Source organism: Camellia sinensis, chromosome 11 (assembly GCF_055761805.1).
Source record: "Camellia sinensis isolate YWXY chromosome 11, ASM5576180v1, whole genome shotgun sequence".
Taxonomy (NCBI): domain Eukaryota; kingdom Viridiplantae; phylum Streptophyta; class Magnoliopsida; order Ericales; family Theaceae; genus Camellia; species Camellia sinensis.
In genome coordinates, this window is record NC_138971.1 from 46,380,488 (window position 1) to 46,391,433 (window position 10,946).

Below are 10,946 nucleotides of genomic sequence, written 5' to 3' on the forward strand. Positions count from 1 at the left end.
TTTAGTCACTCATGGGATAGAGGTACATTCCGTCTATAGTTCAATTTTGTTGCCATACTGTTTATTCTTCTATTAGTCCATTTTGATACTTGTACTCTTTTCAGCTTGAGCAGGTGCCAACAGTGCCTGCAGGACCTCCTACAGCCAGCAGACGAAGACAGGGCCCAGTAAAGGGCTGAGGGGGAGCCGATCGAGGGAGAGGCTGAGCGAGGCGTCGCTCACCTTCTGAGGAGTCTTTTGACGGGTCTACAACCCCTGAGGATGAGGGAGGGGAGGTTGACTTGTAGTCCAGTAGCCTTAGCAACGATAGTGACGCACCTCTCCCGCAGCCGAGGAGGAAGAGGGCGAGGATGGGTTATTGATGAGGATGACGATTTTGTTTTAGTTTTAGTTTTAGTGTTTTTTTTTTTTTTTTGCTTTGTAGTTAAAGACTAGCTTCAGATAGACCCTTTTGTTTGGTTTGAAAGATTTTCTTTTATTTTTTTTTGTTTTTTTGCCTTGTAAAACGCTAATCGGGGTTGGACCCACTAGTTATAAAAGACAAGTTTTTTAAATGATTTCCTTGCACAATGTGATGAATGGTATTTGCATGTAATGAATAGCATAACCTTTGCATGGTAACTTCACATAAGACTTAAAACAACGAATATTTGCTCTTGCATTCATCCTTGAATTAGATAACTACCCACAACCAGACAAAATGTGAAACACAACTCGATAATAGGAAAACAAAATAAAAACAACTTGAAAATACTAAAAAACATTTGATACAAACAAAACAAGACTCAAAATACAACTGTGGTATGTCAAGGCAAATGTTAGCTTTTCCTGCAACTGCACTAATCTGAGCCATCATTTAGACTCGGCCGGGCTTAAATATGCACTGCCGAGCTTCATTGAGGCACGACCGGGCCTCAGTGTGTGATCGGTCAGTGCTACCCAGCTGTCAAGCACAGCTCCTTCTCATTCTCTATAAATGCTGTTTTTCTGGTAGAATAGCAAGTCTTTGATATTTTGCTCTCAAAATGGAGACACTATGCAACAATAGGCTCCAAGACTGGATAGCCACTTTAGACGGCTTGGAAAAGGTGAATTTCGCGTTTTGGCCTAAATGCCCTTTTTCCTCTGAGTTGCACTTCTCTTTGTTTTCCATTCCTTCACGCCGCTATTTGATGTTGGAACCCAATCACACATGTGTTTCAATTTGGATCACAAGAGGTGTGTCTAACACTTGAGGAATTTCAAGCATTAATGGAGTCCTGGCGCAATGAAGAAATCATGCCGCCACCCCATTTTGGCAATGCCCAAGCTTTGGGATGGATGTGTGGGTTATCATTACCTGAGGCTCGGTCTTTGGCACATGATGGGGAGCTAGACATCCCCGGTTTAGTTTATCAATTTTTCGCTATTGGAGACACGAGTGACCTTCATTAGCGAGGCTGCTGGCAACATGCTCTCTGTTTATGCCTTCTCTCACAATTCCTCCTTGCCCTTAGTTTCGGCGGAGCTAGCATCCGGTTCATCGAAGTAACATAACGTCTGAAAGAGGGTAAGAGTTGCATAGGTTTGGCATTGGCTGAAGCCTTGATGGGTTTAGATGCTTTCTGCTGCGGAGAGATCACTCCCGACAGGGAGTCTGCTACTTCTCCAGGTATTATTTTCCACCCTTCTAATTTATGATTCTTACATCACTCAACACTCATTCTCTGTTTTTCTCTTAAAACCCCTTTCCTTACTTTTCTCTCACCGTACACCTCTCTATTCTTTAATCTCTCTTATTTTTCATCCCTCCCCGGGTACGGCTTATGGATAAACTGCAAGTAGCAGCTCCTTGCCCTGAGTATTCGGCTCGAGCTTAATTTTTTTGTCAACAACTAGTGGATTTCCCCTCAGAAGGGTTGTGGTGTGATTGGATGTGTAGCCGGTCCGCATCTAACATAACTTGGCGTTGCCCCTGGCTCAATGTGGTTGTGATGAGCTACAACATGTCGCGACAGTCGGGTGCAGAGTTGATTGGCCTTACACATTGCGTATTCTATTTTCCTCTTTGGTTCCAATGCCAGTTCGGGCATGATCAGATACGTCCAGATGAGGGAGTGGAATATATAGCTTCATTTTCAGTTCACGCCTCGCACCTGCCCCGGTATCTTGCGGCCTGGAGGGCGAGAGAGATTTTGGCCCCTGCCATTAGTTTCAGTTACATCCTGTCTGAGGAGTGTTTGGCTTGGCTTGAAGAGGAGGCAGAGGTTGGGCCGTTTTTGGCATAGAGCCACTTGACTTAGTTGTGCCCCTAGTTTTACTATTTTAATATTTTCTTTTCAAGTTTTAAGATGTAAAAAGCAACTTTGATCTAAATCAAAGAGTTTGGAGAATGTAATTGTGTTGAAATCAATAAAATTAAAGTTGCGAGTACTGAAAATTTTCCTGTCGGTCCCAAAAAAGGGCCAAGTTGTAAAAGGGTAAAATTTTGAACAAAATTAACTTTTATTAAAACTTTTCAAAACAATTTTCGGAAACGATCACCACTTGACAGGCACAGAATCGATTCTCAAGATGTACAATAACAAATCAAAAGAAATCATAATTGCACCTGGCTGCATATCACTGCTGCTTTGCAATGTCATCAGCTTTTCTCCTCGAAATAAAGAGCACATTCGAACTAAGAAATAGGGAACAAAGATGACCTGATCAAGAAAACAAATAGGACAATTGAATTAGAGATACTTACAGTCGAACTTCAGGATGAAGTTGTCTACGTATCCCAAAAATGGGAATTAGGCCTTATGTAGTTCGGTTCAGGTTCACTCGATTATTAACTCTCTCATTTTGCGCTCTAACTTTTACCAAAGTTGCCCTTTAGGGTTTTCAGCCTTGTGAGCTCAGTTTTTCTTTATTTCTAATTTTTCATGCTTTAACTTTTGCCTAGGTCGCCCTTTTGGGTTTTCGGCCTAGCAAGCCTCTCAGGGGTAGCATTTCTTCAACTTGTCCATATTGATTGGTTGCGAGAACTCCAGGACATCCAAGTCCATAAGAATAACCGCCCATCGTGACCAGATTGACTTGATGATGTAAGAACCAGTCCAATTAGGTTTGAACTTGCCCCTGAGGTGATGAATGAGAGCTCGATTGTCTTTCAGCACCATGTCCCCTTCTTGAAGATTCCTGGACTTAACTTTCTTGTTAAAAGCCCTGGCAATTCGGCGTTGGTAGTCCTGAACATGATACAACACTCTTAGTCTTCTCTTATCAAACAACATCAACTCCTCAATCCTATTTTGCTGCCAATCTACATCTGCTATCTGACACTCAGCCATAACTCGTAATGAGTGCACTTCAATTTCAATTGGAAAAACAACCTCCATCCTGTTGACAAGGAAATAGGGGGTTGCCATGTAGATGTTCGGAATGAGGTTTTGTAGCCCCAGAGTGCAAATGGCAATTTATCTGGCCAGTCCATGTAAGTTTCTACCATCTTCTGTAGAATTCTTTTAATATTTTTGTTTGTAGCCTCGACAGCTCCATTGGTTTGTGGCCAGTAGGTCGATGACTTATGGAAAGCCACATTATATTTCTCAAGCAAGTCTATCACCTCTTTCTTGAAGTGCGTCCCGTTATCGAAGATAATCTCATTGGGCACCCTGTACCTACAAATGATGTTGTTCTTGATGAACTTAGTCACATGCGATGCTTTCAGCACAAAGTAGGACTGGTCCTCTACCCATTTTATGAAGTAATCGATTGCTGCCAGAATGAATTCATGCCTGTTTGATCCATTTGGTGTAACTGCGTCGATAACATCTGTGCCCCAAATAGAGAATGGCCATGGTGAAGTCATATTGTAGAGTTTAGACGGTGGTATGTTCATGCGATTGGCATGAATCTGGCACTTGTGATATTGCCAAACAAAACCAATAAAATCCTTTTCCATGGTTGACCAGTAGTAACATTGTCTAAGGATTTTTTAGGTGAGCTTCACACCGTTCATGTGGGCTCTACGCTCTCCTCCGTGGATAGCCTCCATAAGGAGATTTGATTCCTTTTCCTCAACACATAGCTTGTACATTCCCAAATGGCCTATTTTGCACAACTTGCCTCTGCAGATGATAAATTGAATGGCCAGACGTCGAATTCCCCTCTTGTCCTTGGCATTTGCTCCTGGCGGATACACCTCATTTTCTAGGATATTCCAAATATCATACAACCAGGGGTTCTTGTCTAAAGCCACATCTATCGCAACAATGGTTTCATAGGTCGGCGTGTACTTCTGTTCAATAATTATCGGACGCATCGTAACTCCCAATGGAATGTCTACCAAAGAAGATAGAATTGCTAGTGCATCAGCGAATCAGTTGTTCTCTCTTAGCAGATGTGTAAATGTCAACTTCTCAAACCTCGGAATTAGTATATTCAAGACCTGATGGTAAACCTTCATTTTCTCTTCTTTAACCCACTAATCTCCATTGGCTTGAGACACGACCAAGTTCAAATCCTCGATGATGTCCAACCTTTTTGTCCCTAGTTCCAGAGTGGCTTCTAAACCAGCAATACATGCCTCATATTTTGCTTTGTTGTTGGATACTTTGAACCGGAGTTTAAGGCTAAGGGTATATGGGAGACATCAGGTGCTATCAGCAACACACCGATCCCATAACTGTATTGATTGGCTGTTCTGTCAAAGTACATCATCCATGTTTTCTCTTATATTTGCAGAATATCTTCATCTGGGAACAAGTACTCCAGCACTTCATCCCTCTTTACTAGGTGATCTGCTAGGAATTCCGCTACAACTCTCCATTTAACCGACTTGCGTATAACATATGTAAGATCAAATTCGTAGAGAAAAAGCAACCAACGAGCTAGCCTACTCGTAAGCGCTGGTTTCTCAAAGAGATATTTGGTGGGATCTAATCCTGAAACCAGGATTACGTAGTGAGCTAACTGGTAGTGCCTCAATTTTTGGGTAGCCCATACCAAGGCTAGACACGATTTCTCAAGGGAAGTGTAACGGGTCTCGTAATCTAGCATTTTCTTACTCAAGTAGTAAACGACTTTCTTCACCTAGGCCTCTGACTCCTGAGCTAACATACACTGTCATGACCCAATCTCGCCCCTATGGATTAGAGTCATAACCGGCCAGTAATCACTAGATTACCTACAGCCTCAGTTAGAAATCAAGTCATATTTAACAGTAGAGGGCCAATTTGTGAAAGCAAAATTTACAAAGATTGTCCAATGAGCTGTGCATACATGGCTTAACCAAAACATATTCATTTTCATGTAATAACTCACACCATACAAACATTCACATTATGCATGTATTACATACGTCCAGGATCATTTAGTAGTCAGTATTAACAAAACCAAGGTTGTACAGAATTGGTCATACGTGACCTCAAAAGATCAAAAGGACAAGTAAAACAAAAGAAAGGCCTCTTGCGTGAGGCGACCTTGGTTGACCTCTTAGAACTTGGTTTCTCATTGCTCACTAGGACTGGGGCTGAACATCCCTCTGCTCACCTACATACATAAATATAAACAGTGAGCTAACGCCCAGTGAATAATACCAAAACAAAGGAGTTCATGAATAAGATTCTTAAAATCACAATTCACTATCACACTTGATAGTCGATGTTAAAGTAGAACGACTTCAGGTCCTTTCTATTATATTCCAAACAAAAAAAGACCTTGGGTCCATGTAGCATACAGAACGACCTTAGGTCCATCATAGGCAAAAAGACCTCGGGTCCAACTTACATACAGAACAACCTTGGGTCCAACTTTCATACAGAATGACCTTAGGTCCAACTTTCATATAGAACGACCTTAGGTCCATTCATGTCCTTATTCCGAAAGGCCTTCGGCCCATTTAACAATTATACAAAATGGCCTTGGGCCCAATCCACATCCTTACTGAATATACTGAACATGCTTAGGCTCATTTCATACCCATACGTTGATCACTTCGCATACTTTATTTCGAATTGAGTGATTAGAATACTCATTCATAATATCACTTCAAAGGTTTAGAACCTTACCACATAGGCATTGTTTAGAAAAATAATGTGTATACAAAAATATCTTTGCTAAGATATTACTCACCGTGTCCCAGTGCTTGATTCGTCCTTGCACTTGACCTTACATAATTCACAACCTTTGGGTCATAATACCATTCAATCCGTTCTTTAGTTTACTTAATGTACTAAGGCTTCTTTCATGACCTTTAATTCATTTACAATATTCTATGCATGCTTAAGAGTGCTTAGAAATGAAAGAGAACAGAAAACGAATCATAAAACAACTTTTCAAAATTTCTGAAACAGGGCCCTCCACTTGAGTGTATCTTTTCCCGCTCGAGTGGACCCTTTTGGTTTGGAAAAGGACTAGTCACCTCCTTTTTACGCTCAAGCATGACTTTCGTAGCTCGAGCCAAGAATCAAAACATATGAGTGGCTGCTGGAGCGCAATTCTTCTCGCTCGAGCGAACATCAATGTCTACAAAACTTTTAGGAGCTTGATTTTTATGCTCGGGCAGACATGATGAATTCTGGAATTTCCAGAACTGTGTTTGAAGTTCAAAACTTGATCCTAAAAGTTCAAAACTCATAGTTTTGGTACAAAAACATGGAAAGACATTACATGACATAGGAACATAGGTCATTTGAGACCAGTTGTCAAAAAATGATGATCTAATTCTGAAATCATTTCACATTCTTCTTGGCATGTTCAAAGTTTATGCATTCAAACTTCATATCTTCATGAATCATGCATACATGATAATTGTTAACTCCAATCTTACTTCAAATGGCACAAATGATGCTCAAAATCATAAGGTTCAACAAAATTATGCAAGCATGAGTGATTTGGCACTCAATTCTTCATGATCATGCATATTCATGGTAATTCTTTACATGCATGGAGATATTAACTTCAATTTCATCAAACACTAAAATTTTGTTCTTGATCACCAACTCTCTTGGAATTCACATAATTACAAATTTAAACTCATGAATTAAGGGTTAGTAACTCACCCTCCAATTCTCCCCAAATATGGTTAAGCCTTGAGCTAATCCACCTAGTTCTTGAATTCCTTTGCAAAAGCTTCAAGGATGACCCTTTTCTCTCTCTAAATTTGGCACACACTCTCTCTAGAGTGTAATCTCATCCAAGTTGGAAGAAAATGAGCTCAAAGGAAATAACATAAGTGTATATAGGCCTATATATATAGGCTTTCTTAATCAAATTGATTAAGGCTAAGTAATTGTGCTCTAATTCAATCATATCGAATCTAATTATTTTGATCTGAATCAATTTTTAATTAAATCTCACTGTAGGCTCTAAAAATTATGCTAATCGCAAAAATATAGTCAATTCCAATTTTTGTCGCTTCTACGACCTTCATTTAAATTTTATAACAGAAAATCAAACAGATTTTCCTACGATGAACATATAGAAATTCCGAAACACATATAATCATATAATTAGCACTCAAAATCATATCAAGCTCATAATTATAATCATAATTAAGCTCAATTAACATAACGTAGAGCAGGGTTATCACATGCACCCCATGGTTGAGTTTGTCTCTTACAGGTACAACTTACAAGATCAGTGCTTTTCTTGGTTCTGGCGTGAAAACACAGGAATATTCTGCAGGTACTGCTTGATCTGTTCAAAAGCAAACTGACAGTGATCATCCCATTGGAACTTCTTTTCTTTCTTCAGGAGACCAAATAGTGGTTCACAAGTCAAGGTTAGTTTTGAAATAAATCGCCTTATGAATTGCACTTTACCCAGAAAGCCGCATACCTCCTTTTCAGTCCTTGGTGGTGGCATTTCTGAGATGGGCTTGATTTTGGAAGGATCTACCTCAATTTCGCTCTGTGTGATTAAGAATCCCAGCATTTTTCCTGTTGTTACATCGAAAGTGCATTTTTGCAAGTTCAACCTCAATCTATACTCTTTGATTCGCTGAAAGAATTTCTCCAAGGCGGTGTAGTGGGCCTCTCAATTCTTGGACTTGACAATCATATTGTCTACGTACACCTCAACCTCTTTGTGGATCATGTCATGCAAAATGGTAGTTACAACCCTTTAATAAGTGGCCTCAGCATTCTTCAACCCAAACGGCATGACTCAGTAGCAAAGGTGCCCGATGGAGTAGTGAAAGCGGACTTCTCCCTATCCTTGTGTGCCATCAGAATTTGGTTGTACCCAAAAAATCCATCCGTGAATGAGAGCAATGCGTAGCCTATGGTAAAGTATAGGGCTAGCCTTATTCAGATCCCTAAAGTCGACACTGACTCCGATTCTGCCATCCTTCTTTGGAATTGGAACAATATTGGCTAACCACGTCGAATACTCAGATACAAGCAAGAACCCTGCCTCAATCTGTTTGGTTACTTCTTCCTTGATCTTCAAAGTCTAATCTGGAAGAATTCTGCGCAACTTTTACTTAATTGGTCGGGCCTCAAGGTCAAGACGGATTCGGTGCTGTATAATCTCATGATCGATTCCAGCCATGTCTTCGTAGGACCACGCGAAAACATCTTTGAAATTTTTTAATAAAGCGATTAAACTCTCGTGTTCCTTCGAAGACAGCGTGGACCCGATCTAGACCAAGCAAGGATCTTCCTCAGTACCCACGTTAATTGATACGATTTCATCTGTATAGAGCATAACACGCCTTTCCTCCTCATGATCAGCCAAATTTTTCAAAACTTGAGGAATTTCTTCCTCTTCGTTTATGTTGAAATTTTGAAAATTAAGATCAATACAACAAACCAAAAGCACAGAGAAGTAGGCAACATTCACAGCATTCCCATTCAAAAAGTATGGATCTTCGATTATAATGGACTCAAAAGAAAAGCTAAAAGACGACCTGGACATGACTTTGGTATCTGGGTTACTACTCCCAGAAATACCAGGCTCAGAGGAACTTGAATCTGATTTTGACTCCATAGACTCAGTGGAATCAGATCCAGACTCACTATTCGATTCAGAACTGTTGATGACGCCTTGCTCAAAATTGCAGACTAGGTGTGGACCCTCAGATGCATCGACGATAAGATTGGAGAAATCCGCTACTGGGTATCCCCGATCATTGAGATAGTAAAACTATCCCCAAGTTGGTGGTCTCAGCTCTAGCAGTCGAGCTCATTAGTAAGTTAGCCAGTGCCTTTCCCAACAGCTCCTTCTCTTCGATGTCTAGGTTTGCAGCCCTTTCTTATCCATACCAATGCTTTGGTTTGCTTGTTTATCCTCCTCTTCTGGTAGCTGGTGTCCAAAAACGATCTCAAACCCCGGATACCTTGTTTTTGTTTCCCAATCATACCAGGGCTCTGGGAATTCACATAAGGGGAAATATTCCCCTTGGCGGACAAAACGTCTGTTTAATGTCCCCTATATTGGTTTGTGGACTAACTCATACTGCTTCCCAGTCCTCTTTGTTTTCATCCTTTCTCTCAGCTCCTGACCTTTCCTTTGCCAATCTGTAACGGTACGTTTGTATCCCAGCCCGAAGGCGTAAGAGTTGTGACTAATCTTCTTAGCAACAGTACCTCCCTATCTGCCACTTCGGCCTAGTCCTGACTTGGGCATATGCCCTTGTTTGTTCATCATGTATATTGATTGCGTACTCACATAATCTCCATCGTTCTCTGCCATGATGGTTTGGACCAATCGGGCTTCTTCTAGAGAAAAGCCAGAAAGGAACACATCTTCTTTCCCATGTATGATTTCCAATAATAGTGTAGTGGTTCCCTGGGAGGGATGGATCACAAAGTTACCGTACACTGTGGCAATCCCGCATTTGAAGGGGTATTTCACTAACTGATGGACTGTTGATGATATTGCCTTCATCTGATGTAGCAAGGGCCTTCCCAGTAGTAGGTTGAATGTGGCCGAAACATCCTTGACATGGAATTCCACCTCATGTTCGAATGAGCCGATTAGGATATTGCTCTTAAATGTTTCTATAACATCTCGGCTCGTATTGTCATAAGCCTGGACAACTTACGTCGTAGGTGTAAAGTCAATCGGTCTTAAACCGATAATATAAGCAGTTCTCCTGGAGACACATTGATCGCTGATCTGGTATCTATTAACGTCACCAGAATCCATTTTTTTCGACTTTCTAGGGTTACATACAAGGGATGGTTGTGGTTGGCACCCTCGGGAGGCAATTCTTTATCCGTGAAGGATATTACTGGCATAACATCTCCAGAGGTGACTAACGACACCAATTGGTCATGATGGCGTCGATGGGTAGTTTGGTTCGGTTTATTGCTTCGAGCAGGGCTCGTCTATGCTCCTAAGATGCCATTATCAGTTCCTAGATGGATATGTCGGCCTGAATCTTCTTTAGTTATTTCAAGACCAGGTTTTCCTCAATATCTTTCTTCTTTGCTTTCTCAGCGTCTCTATTGGAAGATTTTGGCTGATCTAAAGTCAAGGGTTTAAAGTACCGACCACTGTAGGTGAGATGATCAATCTCATAAGTACACCACTTATCATCAGGGGTCTCATCCTTCCACCCTTCATCTGTGTATACGTGGCTTAGATTGCTATCTTTGCACCACTCCCCTACGGTCATCGCTGGACTGCTATCAGGTTCTATTCTGAGCATGTTAACATCACGTGTCCCATCATCGTACCATTCTTCCTCTGCCACTATATTGGTTTCTGAATCCCAATATTTTCTGAGCTTCCTTAACATCCTGTTTTGATCACTGGGTTCCCACTTGGTTTTCTTGGCATTTTGAACACTGTCGGTTATGGATTTAGCTTCTTCATTCTCTTTTCCTCTTTTCTATTCCAGAGCTATTTTTACCTTGATTACATCTATTCTTTGAAATTATTCTAGCACATGTTCTTTCCCAGTCAGAGGTTCAGCTTTAGCTTTGCCACTAACAGTGATTTCCTCTTCTGTCGCAATCTCTCTTGTCTGT

General features: G+C 40.9%; 1 protein-coding gene across 1 annotated transcript; it reads right to left on the bottom strand.

The window, feature by feature from the left end:
• Window positions 1–2,601: 2,601 nt before the first annotated feature.
• LOC145802308 (uncharacterized) lies at window positions 2,602–3,928 on the bottom strand. Its single transcript, XM_082894998.1, has 3 exons — window positions 3,590–3,928; window positions 3,101–3,299; window positions 2,602–2,684 (listed from the first exon to the last, which is right to left on the bottom strand). Exons 1-3 carry the CDS (start codon window positions 3,926–3,928, stop codon window positions 2,602–2,604), a joined length of 621 nt encoding a protein of 206 aa, XP_082751124.1.
• Between the last annotated feature and the right edge of the window lie 7,018 nt (window positions 3,929–10,946).

Excerpts from the sequence above, each read along its gene's own strand:
- LOC145802308 (XM_082894998.1), bottom strand. The coding sequence starts at position 3,928 with ATGGAAAAGGATTTTATTGGTTTTGTTTGGCAATATCACAAGTGCCAG. Across the intron at positions 3,300-3,589 it reads GGACGCACTTCAAGAAAGAG|ATAGCAGATGTAGATTGGCA; the intron begins GTGATAGACTTG and ends GCTGAGTGTCAG. Across the intron at positions 2,685-3,100 it reads TCTCATTCATCACCTCAGGG|GTCATCTTTGTTCCCTATTT; the intron begins GCAAGTTCAAAC and ends TTTCTTGATCAG.